The sequence below is a fragment of the Terrapene carolina genome, unplaced genomic scaffold (genome assembly GCF_002925995.2).
Source record: "Terrapene carolina triunguis isolate 2854851 unplaced genomic scaffold, T_m_triunguis-2.0 Scaffold103, whole genome shotgun sequence".
Lineage (NCBI taxonomy): Eukaryota > Metazoa > Chordata > Testudines > Emydidae > Terrapene > Terrapene triunguis.
This window is the reverse complement of record NW_020664454.1, coordinates 3,501,466-3,524,654: the sequence shown is the minus strand read 5'-3', so window position 1 is coordinate 3,524,654 and position 23,189 is coordinate 3,501,466. Positions and strand designations below refer to the sequence as shown.

The 23,189-nt window shown below is 45.1% G+C and overlaps 1 protein-coding gene across 1 annotated transcript in view; it reads right to left on the bottom strand.

The window, feature by feature from the left end:
* LOC113406546 (low-density lipoprotein receptor-related protein 8-like) overlaps positions 1-22,464 on the bottom strand; it is a 268,015-nt gene extending 245,551 nt beyond the window's left edge. The window contains exons 1-2 of the mRNA XM_026651832.1: positions 22,391-22,464; positions 21,321-21,440 (exon numbers count right to left, since the gene is read on the bottom strand). Of these exons, the coding sequence (XP_026507617.1) occupies positions 21,321-21,440; positions 22,391-22,460 (190 nt within the window). The 5' untranslated portion in view covers positions 22,461-22,464. The remainder of the gene's footprint in view (positions 1-21,320; positions 21,441-22,390) is intronic.
* Between the last annotated feature and the right edge of the window lie 725 nt (positions 22,465-23,189).

The following is a 23,189-nucleotide window of genomic DNA, read 5'->3' as shown; positions in this document are numbered from 1 at the left end:
CATTTTGGACTAAGTAAAGATGAAACACGTTGGCATCTCTGTTACAGACACAGCTACAAATAATTCAGGCAATAAACAGCACAGCATGTTATTCTTGGCTTTGTGCCTCTTTCATCAAATCAGGGGGGAAAGTTGCTTTCACAGGCCACAACTTTGTCTCTGAAACAATAAACCTTCCCACACTCCCATCATCTAGGAGAGAAAGCAGGACGAATTCAAGGGTCTGATGGGATTACAAGATAATGGAGAAGTGTGTTAACAAAAGCAGATAGCCGCTGTGGCTTAAAGAATCAAAAAGATCGTCCCAACATACCCTTTTTAGCTCTGCAGAAGCATACAGTTGTTATTGCACTTGGCCTAAGAAGAATCTGAAATCACCATATAGAGCTGATCAGTGATTCTGCGCCATGCTCTTTGGCTGTTTTTTCCAACCCCCCTGAAAAATCATTAAATTATAGTTTGGACATTCTCTTTTTTGTTGCGCCAACTGCCTCTGCTAAGGCTCCCACTGGTGTTGGGTGAACCACAAAAAATGTTGAGAGCAGAAAAACTCTGACCTTCACACAAAGCTGGGCTGCATATGCCATGAGAATAAGCTTTTCCAGCTATCAGACTCGAAATACCACAAAAACATCCTCCCACGTGGTATTTTGTCATCTGACGGAATGCAAGGAAAGATAGCGGCATCTGGAAGACGCAGCATGATGCCTAGTGGACAAAGTACTGGGTTGGGATTCGAGACCTGAGTTCTAATCCTGTTCTACCACTTTCCTACCGTATGATGTTGGGCAAGTCACTTCTCTGTAACTCTATTTCTCTCTCACATTTCATCGGCCTTGTCTATTTAGATTATAAACACTTCAGGGAAGGGACTTAACTATGTGTTTGTACAGTGCCTGGCACAATGGTGCCCAGATCTTGGTTGGGGCCTCTTATCCTGAGATTACAGATGAGGAAAATGAGGCAAAGAGAGGTTAGGCGATTTACTCAAAGTTACTCAGGAAGTCCAAGGTATAGCTAGGAATAGAACCCCAGTCTCCTGAGTCAGCCTGCTATCATCCTTTCCTAACAAGACCACCTCTCTTCTGTATTTTGGCAGAAGCCTAAGGGTGTATGAGGAGAAAGGCAGGGGAATTTAAATCAATTCACTCATTCGTAACTGTCACCATTTGGAATCTCTACTTCAAGACAAATACCGTTCCAAAGGAGTTTCAAAGACCTCTGGAGGTCTCCAGGGATCCCATAAGGATCTGCATATCAGATGCTTTGAGCAATTGCTTTGGTAGTATTTTTTAATATATTCTTTTCTGCCTTAGAAAACTATTTCTTAAGACATGTGACCTTTTAATTTCCAAACAAAGAGGGGTGTGTGTGTGTGTGTGTGTGTGTGTGTGTGTACACGCGCGTACATAAATAAAAGCAGGTATTTGGGGACAGGTCAGAGTGGAGCTGGTGGTGATGGTGTCTATGTGTCTCTCTCTCTGTAGGTAGGTGGAGAATCACAGGGAAGGGTCACTGTATTTCCTCAGTGACCTTCATGGCCCTTTTCCAGGTCTGCCCATTAACCTTCAAAATCAACGCCACAGTGAGAGATAAGGACTAACAATAGAGATTTGGTTATAAATGTAAAGCTGTTGTTTGCCAGTCTCTGGGAAGGCCCCTTTAAGTGATTAGCAGCCTACTAAAGTCAACTGAGGTTGTCCCACATTTTGACTTGTGAACGTGCTGGTTCACTACAGGAAGGTTATAATGACAGAAGCCAATACAACCCATACCACAGGTACTAAGGATGTATCTATGCTGGAGAACTGCATGGCTGAAACTTACATTGGCGTGATTTAACTGGTGCAAGCTGTAATGCATGCACACTATGCATCCTATTTCAAGTGCCTCACAAAGCAATCTGTGGATTGTTGCACCTACCCTGCAATGGCAGTACAGCTTCTTGGATCAGGTATATAATGACAATGGCATACTATATCCACATCTGTTCTTTCTTTGGTTTCTTTCATTGCCTACTCCAAAGCTTCTACACTACATGTGGAGTCACATGTGCCTGATGAGAAGCAAGGGCTATGCCAACACATTGCAGATGGAGAATCAGCAGTTTCCTCCAGATCTATTCTTGGAGCACCTGTGGGCTCGGAGGTTCGGGATATATTGGTGGTCTCCTTTGAAAATGTTGACTTTAACCACTCTGCCTAAATTTTCCCATTTGTAAAATGAGAATAATAATAATATTTATACACACACCTCTCAGGGCAGCTGGGAAATTTAATTAGTGAACACCTGCAGAGAGCATTGAAGACAGAGCACCACAACATATACGGATATGCATTTGTTAGTATAATGGAAAGTTAAAAGACAACAGTATGTCAACAGGACTTGCAGGTGACTGTTTAATCTAGTTTCAAACTGTAGCTGTGGCTGTGTTATGTTAGACAAAGCCCTCAGCTGCACTGTTAATAATCATAGAGATATTCTGCAGATGCAAAATAACTATAGGAATGCTGAAAATTACCACAGAGATAGAAGAGGTTCAGGTCCCCAGTGGAGACAGAGGAGCTGGCTATGACTTCACAGCAACAGCAGAGCTGAAGGACAGAGGTGCCTGCTACAAAGAGAGGGTAAAGAGCCCCCTCAGTAGCCAGTATCTATGATGAACACTTTGAAGACTGGGTTCAACTTGGACTGCTTGCAGCTACGTCAAGAGATAGCTCCCTACATAATCTTGGAGCTGCCACACTGTAAGACGCTTCATAGGAAAACAGCATGTTCTGTACCATTATGAAACAACATAATATAATACTTAGCTCTTATATAGCAATTTTCATCCATACATTTCATAGTGCTTTACAAAGGTTGGAAAGCACTATTATTATTCCCATATTATACACTGAAGCACAAAGAGGTTAAGTGACTAGCCCAAGGCCATAAAGTCAATAGAGGAATCCAGGAACAGAACCTAGCTCTCAAGATTCCCGGTGCAATGCTATATCTGCTGGACCACATTTCAGAGTGCAGCATCTGTTCTTTTAAATTACTATTCGTTTTTTCATGACTTCTTAGGACAGAGGTCACCAATCTGTGGGGCATGCCCCCTTGGGGGCACGGAGGAACATTTAGGAGGCACAGCTGGGGCCCAGGCCAGCCCCCACAGGGAGTAGGGGAGGGAGTGCCACCCAGCTCCGCTCCTGGCCCCAGCCATGAACCCAGGGCTCTGGCTCCCACCCCCAGCTATGGCCCCAGCCTAGCCCCCTACCCCGTCTGCATCCCCCCCCACCCAGAGCCATGGCCCCGCTCCTGGCCCCAGTTCTGGGGGGCGGGGACAGGGGTAAGGGAGAGCACGAGATAAAAAGTTTGGGGACCGCTGTCTGAGGAATTCCTGTTCAAATTCAGCTCACCACGTCTTCTAAAAGTCATGAAGAAGGAATGATTTACACCTTAATGACTCACTGTATACATTGTCGGCCATTTTCTTTCTCTGTTAGACATGTAACAGCATGGTGAGTTATACTGTATATCCATCAGTGCCACTCCCTATGCACACAAAGCTGCCTCAATAAATGCTTGAGCTCCACCAAATGCTTGTTGATTTTTCCTTTGAGTAAACAGATGCATTGTAATGTCTTGAGTGGAGACTGATCCGGCACAGTAATCCGGTTTGATGTATTAAATCACGGTTTCTGGGCCACCTTCTTCTTCTTTCCCTTATCTTATCATCTGGGGTCAGGTCATTGTGCAAGCTTCCGCCATCTTTGTCAGTCCGAGACAACACTAAGATCCACCTGCTTATCATCATCTTTGATTCAATTCATCCACCGCTTCCTCGGCTTTCCTCGGGGTCTCTTTCTTAGCACCCTCTCCTGCCGTGCTATCTTCACCAGATCCTCTTCATTCATCCTCTGTATGTGTGTGAACATGCAAAGTTGGGTTTCCTGGATTTTGTCAGCCACATCATAAACTTTGATTTCCATCCTAATGCTTTCATTTTAAAATCTGTCCCTTCATGTAACTCTCTTGTGACTGAGCAGACATTTCATTCAGAACACCTGTAGGTGCTGACCCTGTCTTCTCCTTACCACCAATGTTTCTTCACCATACAGTACTGCTGGGCACACCGTAGTTCTACACAACTGAGCTTTCAGTCTCAGTGGCATACACAACACCTAAGACGTTATTCCACACTCTTCCAGAACTTCCCAGTCTGGACTGTATCTGACATTCAAGCTCACCATCTTCCATAAACCACCCTCGCAGGTACTTGAACTGGTCAGTCTGTTTAGTCCATTAATCTCTATATCCAGTTTCCCTGTGGCACCTCTACTGACCCACAGACCTCAGTCTTAGTCATGTTCATTTTTGTTCCATGCCTGCTTCACTGGTCATACCACTAGTTTACAATTTCCTCTACGTCAGTGGTTCTCAAACTTTTTTTTTTGTGGACCACTTGAAAATTGCCGAGGGTCTCAGTGGACCACTTAATGATCTTTCCAAATGTTGTTTGTACCATTAGCTAGCTATTGTAAAGCGCTTTGGATAAAAGCGCTACGTAAAAAAAAGTATTAACATTTTTTGTTCTACAAATAAAAGCACACAACTCATATTTTAATATCAGTAGTCTTACCTTTCTAATGCAATGGATGTGCCCTCTCTCCCCCGCCGCAGCAGCTCTCGAGCTGGGGCTGGAAAGGAGGGGGATCTCTCCTTCTCTCCCCCATCGCGGCAGCTCCCGAGCTGGGGCTAGAAAGAAGAGGGGATCTCTTCCTTGCTCCCCTGCCACGGCGGCCCCCAAGCTGAGGCTGGGACGGAGGGCCGTCTCTCTCTGGCAGCCACAGCCCTGGAGCCGGGGAAAGTTGCCTCTTTCTCTGGCCACCGCAGCCCTGCACATCCCAAATTCCTCTCACCCCCTCTTCTCACCCCACTGCCCCCTCCCACCTACCCCTATTTCCCCCAAGGCCACCACCTCACCTTACATGTGCGTCTTTTCCAAGGTACAGGTACCTAATTAGGTGGGTGGCCCGTCATTCTCTTGTGTGCGGCCGCCCAGGCACGCACCTTAGAGGGAACTATCCGCAGACCACCTGAATGGAGCTCTGAGGACCTCTGCTCTAGGTTTTCTTTTGAGGACACTCTTATTGCTATGTCATCTGCATATAGCAGCATCTCAGCTTTTCCCATTGAGACAAATGCAAAGTAATGCACATTGGAAAACATAATCCCAACTATTCATACAAAATGATGGGGTCTAAATTAGCTGTTACCACTCAAGAAAGAGATCTTGGAGTCATCATGGATAGTTCTCTGAAAACACCTATTAAATGTGCAGCAGCAGTCAAAAAAGCTAACAGAATGTTAGAGACCATTAGGAAAGATAGATAGTAAGACAGAAAATATCCCAATGCAACTATATAAATCCATGGTACGCCCACATCTTGAATACTGCGTGCAGATGTGGTCGCCCCATCTCAGAAAAGATATATTGGAATTGGAAAAGATACAGAGAAGGGCAACAAAAATGATTAGGGGTATGGAACAGCTTCTGTATGAGAAGAGATTAAAAAGACTGGGACTTTTCAGCTTGGAAAAGAGATGACTAAGGGGGAATATGATAGAGGTCCATAAAAAGGTGTGGAGAAAGTGACCAAGGAAATGTTATTTACCTCTTCACGTAACACAAGAACTAGGGGTCACTCAATGAAATTAATAGACAACAGCTTTAAAACAAACAAAAGGAAGGACTTCTTCACACAACACAGTCAACCTGTGGAACTCATTGTCTGCCGATGTTGTGATGGCCAAAACTATAATTGGGTTGAAAAAATTCTGGCAAGTTAAATAAAAAAAGTATAACTAGGCAGGCCAAAAAAGAATTTGAAAAGCAACTAACAGAAGACACAAAAACTAACAGGAATTTTTTTTTTTTACATACACAAGAAGCCTGCCAAACAATTCTGTGGGGCCACTGGACGATCGAGGTGCAGAAGGAGCACTCAAGGAAGACAAGGCTGTTGTGGAGAAGCTAAATGACCTCTTTGAATCAGTCTTCACTGCAGAGGATATGAGGGAGATTCCCACACCTGAGTCAGTCTTTTTAGGTGACAAATTTGAGGACCTGTCCCAGACTGAGGTGTCAATAAAGGATCTTTTGGAACAAATTGATACACTAAACAGTAATAAATCATCAGAACCAGATGGTATTCACCTAAGAGTTCTGAACGAACTTAAATATGAAATTGCAGAAATATTAACTGTGCTATGTAACTTATTGCTTAAATCAGCCTCTGTACCAGATTAGCTAATGTAACACCGATTTTTTAAAAAGGCTCCAGAGCCAATCATGGCACTTACAGGCGGGCAAGCCTCACTTCAGTCCCAGGCAAACTGATTGAAAGCTGTAGTAAAAGAACAAAATTATCAGACACATAGATGAACACTATGTTGGGGAAGCGTCAACACAGCTTTTGTAAAAGGAAATCATGCCTCACCGATCTCTTTGTGAGGGAGATCAAAAAACATGTGGACAAAGGTGATCCAGCTGATAGAGTGTACCTGGACTGTCAGAAAGATCCTTCACCAAAGGTTCTTAAGAAAAGTAAGCACTCATGGGATAAGAGGGAAGGAACTCTCATGGACTGATCTCACGTCTCAGGATTGACAGACATAAATTAAATGCTTTTTTGAGATTAAACTGGACTTCTTACAATGACCAATAATATATCAGCATGACAGCAGAGATTACAGTGGACTCAGAGGTTAAATAAAGTCTTGCCTGCTCTGAAGATTAATTATTCTACGTCTGGAAACATCCCAACGTCCCTGAGAGCTGCTGTGTTAACCTTGGAGACCTTTGGCTCCAACAGATTTCAAGTTCAGCTCCTGGTGCTGATGGTCAGTAGCTAAGCTTCCGAGTTTTACAAGGGCTTTTCTGCCTGTGGGATAAAGAAGAAAATAAACTGCCCAGCAGGTACTAAAAAATATAAAAGCGTCTCACCATGAATTGAAAGTTGTTCCTACCACAAAGGAACACCACACTGATGGAACCCATATCCTCCTCTGCACACTCCAGCAGTCAAGGCAGAGGGAGAGAACTACAACAACTCACTTACTGGCTGTCTATCAAGCACAGTGTTTCTCAAACTGGGGTCGCTGCTTGCGTAGGGAAAGCCCCTGGCGGGCCGGGCCGGTTTGTTTACCTGCCCCGTCCGCACGTCCGGCCGATCACGGCTCCCACTGGCCGCTGTTCGCCGCTGCAGGCCAATGGGAGCTGCTGGAAGCGGCGGCCAGTAAGTCCCTCGGCCCACGCCGCTTCCAGCGGCTCCCATTGGCCTGGAGCGGTGAACCGCAGCCAGTGGGAGCCGCGATCGGCCAGACCTGCGGGGCTGGAGAGTAAAGGAGTCTAAAAACTAAACGCCAAGTTTTGAAACCCTCTAGAGCAAGGGTGGGCAATAATTTTCACGGGGGGCCACTCCACGAATTTTGGTAAGTCGCCATGGGCCGCACATTTCTACTATATTAATGGAGGGGGTGCAGGGTCTAGGAGGGAATTTGGATGCAGGAGGGAGCTCCGGGCTGGTTCAGTGTTGGGGTTCAGTAGAGGGTGAGGGGTGTGAGTTCTGGGAGGCAGTTTGGTGTAAGAGGAGGCTCCGGACTAGGTCAGGGGATTGGGGTGCAGGAGGGGATGCAGGGTCTGGGAGGGAGTTTGGGTGCAGGAGGGGGTTCTGACCTGGGGCAGGGGGTTGGGGTGTGAGGTGCGGCTCTGGCTGGGAGGCGCTTACCACAGGTGGCTCCCGGCCGGCAGCACAGCAGGGCTCAGGCAAGCTGCCTGCATGCCATGGCCCCTGCGGCAGGCTGCTGCTGGCACGTCTCTCCGCACCCCTTGGGGGGACAGAGGCAGAAGGTCTCCGTGCACTGCCCACGCCCACAAGCACTGTCCCCTGTGAGGATGGTGCTGGGGGTGGGAGCAGCGCGTGGAGCCACCTCTCCTCCTTCCCCCCCACCCCCGGTCAGGGGCGCACAGAGACACGCCAGTAGCAGCCAGCCACTTCCGGGAGCAGTGTGGGGCCACGGCAGGCAGACAGGCAGCCTGCCTGAGCACCCTGCTGCGCTATGGGACTTTTAGCAGGCTGGTGATCACGAGGGGGCAGCCAAAGAGCCTGGCGGGCCGGACAGAAATGTTAGACAGGCCGGATCTGGCTCGCGGGCCGTATTTTGCCCACCCCTGCTCTAGGGGCAGCAGAACCTACATATGGATCAGCCACAAAGATCCCCTGTCAGATATGTGGTTTCTCTCACACACCTCAGTTTAGATGATAGATCACAAAACAAACTGAAAATAATCAAGAAGGAGGAATGAAGCAGCTCTGTAAATCAGACACAGGGGAGATTGTCCCTAAATAGGTCAAAAGCTTAGAAAATATTCTACAAAGGTAACTGAGGTTGAAGGAAAAGTTACCTGCATGGACTCTCCAGTATAATGCCATGATACCATAATTACCAGGGTGTTTAAAGATAATCAGCATGTGATACATAAACTTGGCTCTGTCAAGAATGAGATGCAAATTAAAATTCTCAGAGAGGTTGAGTTCCCTGATAAAGTGAACCCCATAGAAGGAGGAAGTTGTAAGAAAAGGGGGTTTTATAGAAACTTAAGTTTCACAAGGCCTCAGGAAGGATTCCATAAAAATCAGAGACAGCTACCTCTTAAAAATGTGGCCAATCTAGTAAGAACAGCATTAATTGTGTATATGACCCAATTCTTCTGAGATTTCACTCTGTGCCTGCCCAGAGAAAATATTAATTTGCTGAACAAAGATACTAAGTTTTATTTATATAGAATCTGATCACCAGATTTCATCTTCAACAAAGCATATATACAAAGCAAGAAGGTTCTTCAGCAGTCTTTAGAAACATTCACAGACTTAAAATAAGATTATGCCTTACTTTAACTAGACATGGCTCCAGTTTAACTTTGGAGCAAACACCCATATTTCTTTGCAACAGAAGTGGTTACTAAATTTGTGAATCACTAGATCTTGATAATGAATGGTTTTCATCTCCCATTGACTTTAATAGACCAGTTTGCTCGGCATCTTGCAGGACTGGACTATAGTTTAATAAAGCTATCAGAAATGGACACTTTGGACCAGAACTGAGTTTACTTTGAGAATATTTCATTCCATATATGCTCCTATGAAGTTTTAAAAGTTATTATTTTTACAACGTGTTGTCATCTCTGGTTCCTTGCTTGAAGCTATTGTTGCTTGCCAAAGTATATCTCTTGGATGTTGTAAAAAAACCAAAACGAATACCGGAAGGATTAACAAAGTAAAAGTTGGCTTTAAAGGGGGCCTGTCACTTTGAGGGTCTAATTGAATAGCTGGGTATACCAGGTTGATGACCAGTTATTTTCATCCTTGTTGTCTCTGAAGTGCTGGTGCACCTAAACAGTATCACAGCAAGGACATTTTTTCACAATATTTAACATGGTATATTTGCTTAGTAAAAAGAGCTGGATTTAATTTTTTTCAGTTTCAATGGTTCTTCCATTTGATAGTGTTGAAATGATATAGCCACTTAATAATATAAAAACAAATAGAAACATTCTAGAGCAGCGGTTCTCAAACTGTGGGTCAGGATCCCAAAGTGGGTTGTGACCCCGTTTTAACAGGGTTGCCTGGGCTGGTGTTAGACTTGCTGGGACCCGGGGCCAAAGCCTGGGGCTGAAGCCTTTGTGCTTGGGCTTTGGCCCCCTGCACCCTGGGCGGTGGGGCTTTTGCTTTGCCCCCCGGGGCAGTGGGGCTCAGGCAGGCCCAGGCTTCAGTCCCCCCTCCTGGGGTCATGTAGTAATTTTTGTTGTCAGAAGGGGGTTGTGGTGCAATGAAGTTTGAGAAAGCCTTTCTAGAGCTACCCCACCAAAAGTGTATGTGTTTGTATGTATGTGGCAAAGTGGGAAAGTGAGTTACAACATCCCAAGACTAAAAAACTTTTGAGAATATTTCATGTTTATAAAACAGAAATCGTAAGTCATTCTAGAACTACATCCACATTCCTTGTTCATGTTCCAGTTTGACTTTTTTTAAAACTCCATTTCTTTCTCCAGTGTGAAGTGTATTAGCACACTTTAGAATGCAGATTAACAGTGGTATAATTCCTACTTCCCTTGAGGGCTAGAGATGCAAAATGTTCTATTTGTTTCAGGAGAGTAGAGTGAAAATTTCAGCCTTCATTACCCCCCTACCATCACCTGAATTGCGAATGACACTAAAAACACACTGGAAAATAAAAACTCAGCACTAAACAGCTTAACAAACTCTTGAGGCAATACTGTTGCTCCTGAAGAGCTCAGCAGACGTTTACTGATTAAAGTCTGGTTTTATCTATGGGATCTTAAGCTCCTTTTTTATGCTCCTAGATGGATGAATCTATTTGTGTGGAAATTTGCAATTCTCTTACATAAAAAATACCAAAACCAAATGCCCCCAAGAGTACATCTCTGCAGCCAGAAACATCCAGTCAATCACAGTGCAGATTTCCAGAACATCTGTTTTACAAACCTAATTATCCCTGATTGCACAGATGCAAAAGTCTTATGAAATATTAGCACCTGAGACTGAAAGCTGATTCCAGCCTTTTTCAAAAATTTAACAAACACACATATGTCTATCAGCTATGGGTCTGCTCCAACTCCTATTGGATAGATTTCTATTGATTTCAGCACGATTTAGGTTGAGCCCTAAATCAGAGCTACATAAGCAGCTACATTATCCCAATCACAACCAACGGGTCTTCACACTCTGCTTTTGACACAGAGCAGAATCACTGATGGTCAGCCTCAGCTTCCATGGCCCTCCAAGCACTCTCCATGCCTCTTAACAGCCAGGCTGGAAATTCTGCACCAACGGTATTGCCTACCATCACTGCTGCTACCACCCAGAGTAGCATGGCCAGCTTCTCTGGGATCACATAGTCCCAGTGGATGCAGTAGTTCAACCAATCCATTGGGTTTCCTATCTGCAGCAGAAATAAACCCAAGCCATTAAATTTGGATGGGTACATCTCCAAAACCAGGGGTGTTTGGATATGGGGTACTGACTTGGGCCCCAATCTGCAGGATTCCACAAGGTGAAGGGGTTCTGCATAGCTTCAGCTGAAAGTGGCCCTTCTACTTTACAGATTCTTTATTTAAAATAAATTAAATCTCCACATTCTACAGTGATGGCCCCAAACACCATAACTTACAATAGTGCTACAGAACTGACTGGCATCCAGTGCTGTAGGACAGTAGAATATTTCTAAATGGGTTTTATTTTTTTACAAACGTGACTGAGAAATTACTTGCCAGCAAAGCACGTCATCCTGTTCCTAACCCATTTAAAAACTGGTACCCAAGAACCCCTATGTATTATTTTTTCTTCATGTGAAGACACATCATTCTCTCTGTCTCTCATGGTTCCTCTTTTGGCTCATTCTTCTTGTGCATGTGGCAAACTGCCAATTACTCCCCATGGGCTAGCAGTGTGGGTCACCTACAAGTTAATTGATGCCACAAAACTTCCCTCTGGGACACCATCTGGGCTGAATTCAATGTTCTCAATGGCTTCTGAAGCGCCTTCCTCTAATACTGAAAACCACTTGTCTGGACCTAATACTAATTTGTTGCTTTTTGTTGTTGTTCACAGCTTATAAGAAAATACTAATACTACTTAGTTCTTGCAGAGCCCTTTTCATACACAGACTGCAAAACACTTTACAAAGATGAGCAAGCATTATTACCCGCCTTTTACAAAAGATGCAGAGAGGTGAAGTGACTTGCTCAAGGCAAATCCAGGAATAGATGCCAACATTTTCAAAAATGGGTGTTTCAAATTAGGCATCTAACCTCAGCTATAGGTTCCTGAATAGATGACCTGATTTTCAAATGTGCTAAGTATTCAGCAGCTCCAACTGACTTCAACAGGCCACTTCTTTATTTTGAAAAAATCAAAGCACTTAATAGCCTACATATGGTTTTAGGGGCCTAGTTGTCCTACCACCTGCTATGCAGATAAGTTAAATGCTTTTGTTTTCCTACCCAGTTCTTATTCCAACAGTAAATGCCCATTGGGGCAGGGTGTTCCTGCACTCTTCAATAGGTTGTGCACTGTGCAAGCAGACTCCGTAAGGAATAACAGTGAAGAATGAAGCAAAACCCCCGTTTGGCCCAAACATACATTCATGCCCCACACTGAGGCTGTATCAGGCTGCATGGGCAAACCACCCTTCTCTACTACTGTCAAGTCTCAGAAGGAAGGAAGCCAGGAAGTACACCCCACATGGAGACATGCATATCAAAGAACCACAATTACTGCACAGGGTAAGGAACCGCTTTTTGTTCATCGAGTAGCATCCCTATGGTTGCTCCACTTCAGGTGACTCCTAAGCAGTATCCCTCTAAGGAGGGGGAGTTTCAGAATCAAATCTAGAACTGAGGAAAGAACTGCACTGCCAACTGCCACATCAGATCTAGAGGCTTCGACTAGGGCGTAGTGTCTGGAGAAGTATGTGCCGAGGACCATGTAGCAGCTCTGCAAATCTCAGATACGGGGACGTTTTTCAGTAAAACATAGATGTAGCCCTGTGACTTCATAGAATGAGCTGACAGCACCAACCACACTGTCAATCATTTAATAAATATTAAAATAATATTAATGTCTCCGAAAGAAAACATCTCCTTTACAGCAATTTGATAGCGAGGCCCCGGCTAATGGCCCTCAGGGTTATTCTAATCTAAACCTCTTATAAATCCCATTCTCTAGTAGATTCTAGAGCTCTACTGTTAAATTCACTCCTTGCGTTAACTCTGCAAGGTTAGACTAACTGCCAGGTCCTGACTCAGAACTATAAAAGCCAGGTAATCTGGAACAAAGAATGAAATTTTATCATTAGCCCCAAAGATGCCTTTGAGAAGGCAGCATGCTCGAGTGGATTGGACACTTGGATTTAGGACATCTGAATTCTGCTCCTAGTTCTGCCCCTGATTTACTGTATGCCCTTGACCATACACTAGCTCTCTGTGCCATAGTTTCCTCACCTGTATAATGGGACTAATGCTACTCACCTTACTGAAGAGCACTATGGAGGTGCTAAGTTATTTCAATATATAGCAAACCAAATTCAAGCCTCATACGTGCACCACCATCATGACTCTTCAGATTCAAACCTCTGAAGAGATATGAAGATTCACCTTCTGTTTGGAGGCAAAGGTAACAGGTAATAGAACAGAACGCAGGTCTGCTGGACCCATCATCTGCTCATTCCACCACAGTCTCTTTATTGAGGTAGCATTAAAATGGAGTTTTAACCCCCACTCTGAATTTCCTGGCTTCCTTTTATTTAAAGCCTGACTCCTGACATTATTTTAACATTAGTTTTTTTGTAAGTAGTTCACAGAATTATTGTAACACATTAATTAGACTTTACAAGTTATCTTTTGTATTTCAGCAAGAATTTTCACAGAGCAGAAAAATTTGCATGAATTATATCAAAAGGCTCATACCCCCATCTTGCAGTAATCTAAATATTAATTATTTTAGCAGGAAAAGGCCTTTTAGAAAAAATTAGGCTCCGCATTTCTAACACTTCCTAACCATGTAGCATAAAAGTATGCAGCTTCCCTTTGGCTAGAACCAGATGTTTGTGCTAGAGGAGAGTTACATAGGAATAGACAAATTGCTTTAGACTAGGGACACTGCAACACTGCAGTAAAACAAGAAGCAATACTCCAAAACTCAAACGAAATACACACATTTTTCTGGGGGCTTGGGAAAAAAAAATATAGGGATCAGAAACCTCTTACAAGATGTGTAATGATTCAGAAGGGTGGAGCTCAGCATGGACACTATGGGCTTCAAGTTCATCTTTAAAAATTCAGAGGAGATGTGAGGAGTGTGGTGAGCAAGAGAGCTACCAGCAAGGCCAGAAAGTGCAGTAGATAGTACAGGTAGCGAGAAACGTTCATGCCAAACTAGTATCCCCTCAATAATGTATGTCCCATTCCTAACGCCCCACTGCCAATGCTTCTGCACCTCCCACATAGCAAACTTCTCAACTTGACCTCTCCATAGATGCCAAAATCCATCTGCGTCTCCCACTTACAATTTCCCCTACAACCCTCTCAAACCTGCTCCCGCCCTGTGACAACAGCAGCAAATGTATCTGAGCTTTGGGTTTCAAAAATCTAAAATCAGGAGGAGAAACATCAGAAAGAGCCACTGCAAGTAGGTTAGGTCTAAAACACAAGAGCACTATCTATTTTTTAAAAATCCATCACCAAGAAATTAGCCAAAACACAAGGCTGGGAGAAAGGGGTAGAAAACACTCAGGGCTAGTCTACACTGGCAACTCAGCACTTTAATGAGGTTTGTGTGGTCGCAGGCAGCTCTAAAAAAAACCCACCTCAACAAGAGGCGTAGCTACCAGGGGTGTAGCTACCACGGGCGGTGCAGCTGCGGCTGGCCCGGGGCTCCTCCAGGCAAGTGGGGGAGCAGGGGGACTCGGGGCTCCTCCTGGCAGGTGCAGGGGGCGGGCTTGGGGCTTCGGTCAGCCAAGGGCTCCTCTGGCCAAGGGGGGAGTGCTCGGGCCTCCTGCCAACCCGGGGCTCCTCTGGCCGGGGGAGGTGGGGGGACACTCGGGGCTCCTCTGGCCAAGGGGAGGGGGAGCTCATTACTCCGGCCACAGGGGGAGGGGGGGGCGTGGGGCTCCGGCTCGGGGGGGGGGGGGGTTGGGGGGTGGAAGGGGCGGAGCTGGGGCTAGCCTCCCCAAAGGGAGGCTCCACCCGCCACCCATGCTTAAAGTGCAGTTATGACCAGAAAAGCAACTGAGCAAAAAAGCTATCTTCCTACTTAACCACCTACACATGTCTGGTGACTTTACTACCTTTGTCTCCTGTTAGCACTGCAGAGACACAACTTGGCAAGAAGGAGCTCTGTTCTCATTACTCCTGATAAACTCTCTTGTCCCAATTCCTCTCCATCATTGGCATTTACACTCTTCAAACACTGTAGATGATTACTATGTTCCCATTTAGTTGTCACTTAGCTAAGCTACACCTATCTATTCAGTTCTACATCTTTCCTCACAGGTCAATACCTCCAGCCTCATCATTTTTGTTGCTCTGTTCTGAAATACATTTGCCTTCATAATGCGAGGAGCGCTTGTAGTCCTTAATGCGGGATGGACCCTTTAATATTTTAAATAAAAAATATCTAAAGTTAATAAAATAGTTTAATGTGTCTGGCTGTAAGAACACTAAAATGGCACCATACTATGGACTGAAATAGTACCTCATCACAGCGAAGCCAAACAGGCACTTAAGAAAGCCTCTGCAAATATGTTGGATTTAGGTATTTTAAATTAAACTGAATCTTACACACACAAATACACACACACCTATTAGTATTTTGTATCCTTATAACTCTTCCAGATAAATAACCTCACATGACAACACTCTACAAAACCACATGACCAACTCATAATCCAATTAGTCTGGGGGTCAAATCCAGCTCACATACGGCCAAATTCTGCAGCCTGCTCACACAAATGTTCCAGGGAATCAAAGTTGCCTTCATCAACTACAGCAGGACATGTGACTGGTTAAAGGTTAAAAAAAAGACAGATGATCTTCAGTTACCTTTTTCCTTTTTTTAAAGAGAGACAGAGTTCCCAATTCATCCTTTATTTAAAACCCCTAAAATCAATGGAGTTATCCCACGGAGGAATTTGACCCTACAACTTGTGAAACTGCTATACGGCCATGTTCCAGGTCTGACCTAACCCCTTTTAAAAATTGGGATTGGGTAATCTTCCATATCCAGTAACTAAAGAGGCATCACCATTTCATCCCTTGATTTCCATTTAGTCACACAGTCATTCTACATCAAATCTATTACAGAAGGGACAACTCTGATTGCTCCCTGTCTCATTCTGCGGTGCAATCCAGATCAGTGAGGGGCTGTATCACCACCTGCCCCGCAACGTTGGGCTGCTCACAAACAGCCTGCCGGCCTGCAGGGAACACCCTGTCTGTGTATAGCTGCAGCCCTGGTCCAGCAGTTCTGAACCCAGCAGCTTGTCAGCAACACATCAGTCACACTCTGGCTTCCACCAGCCTTGGTTGTTACTTGCAGGGTGAAGCAACATACTCCCAGTCCTGAATTTTCCCAAAGTGTGTGTTCTGCGCTGTCCAGCCCTCTCCTAGACATTCAGATATTAAGATCTATTACCACTGTAAAGAGTCAATATTCAACAATTTTCTACTTTAACTGGAGTTACCAGACAGTTCAGTTTAAACACAACTGGATGGGTTTAAGGACAAGACAAATGTATTAACAAAAGAAAATGGATTTAAGTGAATTCAAGTATGAGAGATAACGATCAAAACTGTCACAAGCAAATAACAGTGAAAACACATCTAAAAGTCTTAGACTTACTCTGGCAAATTTTGATTCAAGGCTTTGTTTAAAATGGCCTGTCTCACCCCCCGTCTTCCAGCAAGATGGTGATTGACAATTCTTTGGTCAGCATCTCTCCCAAAGGCCCAAAGATGCTGGTGCCTGAGGCCTGGTCTACACTATAGAGTTACGTCGACACAAGGCAGCTTATGTCGACCGAACTAGGGAAGTCTCTACACTTAAATTTCACTCCTGACGACATAAATGCCCCACTACACCGACTTAATAACTCCACCTCCACGAGTGGTGCAGAGTCAAGGTCAACATAGTTAGGTCAACCCTGTGTTGCTTATGTTGACTGTTACTAGCTTTCAGGACCCATTCCACAATGCCCCACACTGACAGTACAATCAATACAAGTGCTCCTGGGGAGGACAAGCACTGCTAAGACAAAGAGCAAACAAGTGATGTAATTACTGCACCGCTTGCCCTTAGGTCGACTTGATTTTGTAGCGTAGCCATGGCCTTTGTCTTCTTAGGGGAAAGAGACACAGCTTACGGGTTTTCTGCCTCTTTCTTTTACAATCCAGTGAATCTTTGAAGTGGATTCTTCTGATGATTACCCCTCAAAGCAAATAAATTTGTTAGTCTCTAAGGTGCCACAAGTACTCCTGTTCTTTTTGCGGATACAGACTAACACGGCTGCTACTCTGAACCTGTCATTATGCAAGGCACTGCATTTAGCCGTATGGAGTGGAAATCCATCAACTTCATGAAAAAACTTGTACAGATACAGACAGACATCATCTTCCTTTCCAAATGCAAACAGATGGACATCATACCAAAAGGACTAAAGGTAAAAAATCCATTACAATCTACATACCACACAGACTATGCTGAGAGACTGTGTCACACACTCTCAAAGAAACTGCGAAACCACCTGATCAGCATCCTATACAGCAAACAGCGAAAGATTAAGAATGAGCTTGTATGTGTGTGTATATATATCTCCTCAATATATGTTCCATTCTATGCATCCGAAGAAGTGGGATGTAGCCCACGAAAGCTTATGCTCAAATAAATTTGTTAGTCTCTAAGGTGCCACAAGTACTCCTGTTCTTTTTGCGGATACAGACTAACAAGGCTGCTACTCTGAAACCTTAAAGCAAAGTTTATTTAAACAGTGAGGCAGACAATACAGAGCCTGGTGTTGACATGCAAATTTGCTGTCTCCTGCTATCTCCTCCCCCTGGTGTCTTGTACTTACATGTAAATTGAGGTAAACACACATTCCTTTGTTTAGGATAGATCTGTTCAACAATTTTTGCCTAGGCATGGCTGTATGATTTTGAACATCATACAGGGAATTTCACAACTTTATAAATAATGTTGCTACATACATTTTCACCATGATGTTATTGACCAGCAAGATATTAAGTTTTCATATGATACCTCACAAGGCATATTTTGTACAAAGATTATTACAATAATGTGTAGGGTGCGAATACAGGGATGCTTTCAGACACACAACTCCCAATCAAAAAGAAAGAAATTCAGCGGAAAGAAAGAAAGCCCAGAGGAAACCTCTATGAAGCAAGGTGCTCAGACTCTTCCTTTGGAATCTCAAATTCCTTGGAAAAGTCAACGGTAGACTCACCAGGCAGTAGAGCAGCAGAAAACAGAAAGAGTGTCAGTCTGTGCACAAAGAAGGCTTCTAGGAAGAAGCACATTGAGTACTGCCACTCCGTCAACTCCCTATTTTCCCACAAGCAGAGAGTAAATTGTCATCTTCTCATAGAACTATTAAAAAAAACTGAAACATTTTGTAACAGAGCATTTCAGTGGCAACATCCAGAAGGAGCAGTTTATTTTACAAGCTGATAATTTACATACTAGCCACAAGGGTTAGCCTGTTTCTCCTAGAAGTGAAGATAAATACAATAAGAAATCCGTTAACACATGCATATCACATACTTCTGAGAAAGATCTGAGCAAACTGAATATAGGAACTGAGAATGGAATGGTCTGCCTCAGCATTTGCTACTACAGGGCTATATGCATTTTCCTTTTTCCTGTACATCACTGTTTTAGTAGTTAACTGTGGAAAATTCAAGTTCTTGGAATGTGTAAATTCAGAATACTGTTTTTAATATCTTATTGTATCTTCAGTAGCAACAAAAGGAGTGTGTTATCTAGAAACAAAAGCACACTGAATATACTCTGGGTATGTATATTATGTATCCCTTAAAATAGTAATAGTTGTGTGTACCTGTGTTTTATATTATAAACACACACATATTTCCTTTTAACATTATTTTAAAGAAATCAATGTTCAGCAATAAGTAAATACAAGCTAGCAAAAATAAGCGTGTGAAAAATGTAATTTAAATGGTGGCTCTCGAGACCACTTAAATGAAATCCACTGCAAATTCCATATTTTAATTAAATGATCAGTCCATATGGGAAATTTCTATAATACACCCACCTAATCCATGTTAATATGCCACTCTGACCCTAAATGTTAACAAAGGGGTCCTTGGTACATATGTAAGGAATTATACTATACTGTAGAGTGCAAACAGGATCCCAGTCACATGCCACAAAACTCATTTTTTTCAAAAAACTCTAAAAGCTACAGAAGTAAAACTCTAAGTAAAACATAATTACACATCTAACTGTTCTGACATGGCACAATACAACCAAATCAGATCTTCATTAAAAAAATATTATTTTTACATTCCTTGTCTTTTCTGATACAATATTTCATGGTAGGGCTGGGCGTGGGGAGGTCCTGATCCTTACTCATTCTTGCTATTTAAGAAATCTCACTGATTCTAATGGGACTATTAAGAGGATAAAGTACTATTCATTTTGAGTTGGGATAAAAGAATCAGAACATTAGGAATCCATTCAGGCCATGACCACACAACCTTTATACAAACAAAACTCCCATTGAATTCAGTGGAAGTTTTGCCTAAGAAAGGACTGTAGGATGAGACTGTAAATGTTAAATTGATTAAAAACTGTTAGGATGTTAATAGTAAGAAACAGAGTGAAAAATGCATGACTGTAACTTATTCCCTAGACTCTGCTGCCATTCATCAGCTGCTCATGTTATGTTCTTGTGGTTTATGAAGTCTTCAGAGCTCATCCAGTGAATTACAACAAAGTGTGCATTCAATGGCTATTATCCTATACAGTATATAATTCTCAAGACATGCCTTCGGTATTTCACGTTAGCTGCTACAGCAAAACCTGCAGTGCTGTTTTGTCTCTTGTAGCTACAATGAACTTAATTCCATATTTCATTGCTTTCATGGACATTTCTTCCATACTTAGGGTGAGAGAAGTGCTACTACCCAGAACTTACATGGCAACACAAGGGAAAAGCATGTGTACTGATAGCATAACAAATGTGCAACTATCTGGGACTTTGGCATATTGACAACCATAACCCCAAGGCCAACTGAGACTTCACAGGAACAGAGGAGGTAGAACTCCAAGCCGCCCTGCTCCAAAAGCATAAACCCTCTCTTCTCCCACTTGCACTACTATATTCTGTTAGCAGCACAGGGGATTGATGGCACAGAACTGAATAGTTCTGATTCTATCCAATAGTAAGCAGTTGTGCACATGCATACTAGCTAGTTCACTATATTTTTTTCAGGAATCCTTGTATATATATACTTAAATTCAACTTCTTTCAAGCTCTGTCCTATGAGCGATTAAAAAAAAAACCCACCAAGAACTAAACCTGAACAATGAATTCTCCTTAGGGTTTTCCCACAGACACAGGATTTGTCAAAACAAGGATATAAAAGTAGGAGGAAAGAGTAGAACCATAAAAAGTCACTGTTTAATGTATGGAGGAGGAAGATTTTGCAACCTATAGCTCTCTGCCTCGTCAATGCACTTAGAATCTTTCACGATGAATCATCTCCGGAACAAGATTTTGTAAGTAAAGAGTTTAATAATCCCCAATCGCTAAGCGATTCACTATGGCGGTGCAATAATAAACCGCGTTGCCTTTGTAAATTTAGCCTGTCAGGGCAGTTCCCCAGAAGACCTTCACAGGTCCCGTCTAACCTAGGCAAGGGCACAAGGGAGGGTCTTGAAGGAGGTGGGAGGAGGATGACCTTAGGCTAGGGTAACTAGTAGTCCCTTCCTAGACTTTTCTATAGGCAGCTTGTGCCGTGTGACTTTATCTGGTGTTCCCCAGCAGCCAATCCGAAATGGGGCGGGCAAACGCGACCGCTTCGTTTTACAATCGTTTGCCTCTGGGCCAGGTTTTGCAGCAGGAAAGCGGCAGGCCAGGACCGGCTACTGTTACCAAAGGGACCTGGATTAACACAACTATAATTCGCCCCCAGCGCACACGCGCGCTGTACCGCTCTCACCTAGGCGAAAAGCTAAATCCGCCCCTTCCTGCAAGAGGGATAAGCCTCCCTCTGAGCAGCTGGCGCTGTGATTCAGGCCGTGGGGAAACGCACGCGGAGAGGAGCGGCGGGGCTGGGAGACGTCTCTCCAGCCTGCACCCGGTGCCGAGGGGTCCCCCCATGTGCCAGCTCCCCAGAGTCTCCGGGCAGGGCTGCTTTCTAGCCCCTCCTCCCCCCACACACGCCTCCTTTCCAAACACAGGAACACACAAGCGCCGCCGGGTGCCCCGTGCAATGAATGGCGCTCCGGCAGCCTGCAAGAGACCGCCCAGGCAGGCGGCCCCGGCAGACCCCAGCTCTCCAGGCGGGCCCGGCAAAGACCCGAGCTTGCCCCAGCTCGCCTCTGCACCACGCGCCGCCCAGCTCGGCCGACCCTCCCCTCCCCGGGCCGCCTGCCTGCCGCACGCCTGCCCTGCGAACCGGGAGCTGAGCGCGGCTCGGCTCCGGTACTCACGGCAATCCGCCTCGTCGCTGTTGTCCGAGCAATCGTCATCCTCGTCGCATTTCCAGATGGCGGGGATGCACCGCTCGTTCCGGCACTGGAACTGGTCCTCCTCGCACTCCTTTGCGGCGCCTGCGGGGAGCAGAGGCAGAGCCGCGTGGGCTAGAGCGCGATTCCCGTCCGTGCCCACCCCAGCCCGGGGCACGCTTTGCAGGCCGCATCCTCTCGGCTCGGGGATCCAGGCCACACTCCCGTCATGGATTCTAGCTCGCTGCACACACAGTGCTTCGCTAGAGAGGGACACTGCATTGGGGGCGGCATGTGTTTCACAACAAAAGGACAATGCACCTCTCCTTCAAGTAGGTTACAATAACCCCCTTCTCCCTGGCTAAATAGAGCCCCCGTTTGAACAGATGCACTGTGCACACATCAAACATCTGATTCACCCACTATGGGAAATAACCCGGCATTGTTTTAAAGGCAAAAGGAGGTTGGAGGGAAGGGTAAGCAAATGCCAAAGTAAAAGCCCCAACGACTTAGCGGATAGTCGTTGTCAGTGCAAAAAGCAGATCGCATGTTGAGGGACCATTGTCAGCGTCTCCGTTGGTTGCTTTATCTAAATATTTTCTCCCCCCCCCCCAATGGAAACTACCCCAAACTGAAGTTGAGAAGGGGACCTGCTCCTTTGCAGAGAGAGCGCGGGGCTCCTGGGTTTGGTTTACGGGTGACCAGACAAATCTTCCCTTAGCTTAACAGATGAATTTCCTGCCGCTACCGGTCGGCTCGCATCTGTGATAGCCTTCCCATTCAAACAAGGTGTCAGCCCTTCCCCCCAGTATATCACCGATCAAAGTTAAGGGAACCCCTGCAAACTGGCTTCCCATTCACTGCACACACTCCGTGCAGCACGGCCAGGAATCCCACACACAGTGCATGCAACCAGGAGTCCGAAGGGAGAGCGAGAGACCCAGGCAAACGCACGGCTGGCACTTGCACTTGCTCGGGTCCTAGTGATGCTGCGTGGTTACCCCCCTACACGCGCGCGCACACAGAGGACATGGACACGGAGATCCCGGACCCACCTTTGCCCGTGTGCAGCTTGAGCAGCAGCAGATGGAAGAGCAGCAGCCGGGTTAGTCCTGGGCGGCACATTGCGCTCTCTCCTTCCGTGTGACAATGCCTCGCGCGCTGATTGCATGCAGCCGGGCTTACTGCCTGCGCGAACGGAGTGTTTACTGGCGGCGGCTGCCCTGCTGCTTCCTCCAGCGTGTGTGCATTGTAACCGGAGTCTGTGACGTTCCTCGCTGGGCGGGCTCTGCCTGTGCACTCCAGACCTGTGCATGCCCAATCGGTGCACTGAGGGAGACCAGGTGCCACGTGTGGGGATGGGCAATACTGAGAGAAAGAGCTGGGGCAATGCTGCCACACAAGGGACTGTTTCTTCCCCCCATTTTTTCTGAAGCGTGGATGGTTTTGCTTTCCTAGCCTCATCCCATTCCTGGAAAAGCAAACGCATTGTTGAGCTGAGCAGACGTAGGGGGGCAGGGTACCACACCACAGATCATGTTGGACCTACATTTTATATTACTCAGGCTGGCAGAGGGGCAAAGCAAATCTCCATTCCCAATGGCAGCTAAAAATAGTCTGCATTCCATCATTTCTTTAATTGGACAAGGCCTCAGTTTCCTCCCCTGTGACATTAAAAAATGGCTTATTAAGCAACCAGCAGATTGCAAAAAGAAAATGCTGCAGCAATAAAAACAGACTATTTTCAAACCAACTAATTCTGTTTATTTGAGGGGAACAGAGGTGCAAGGCCAAAGTCTGTTTTCATTTCCACCATACAGCCCCACTGACCCGACTTGCACCAGTGTATCTGAG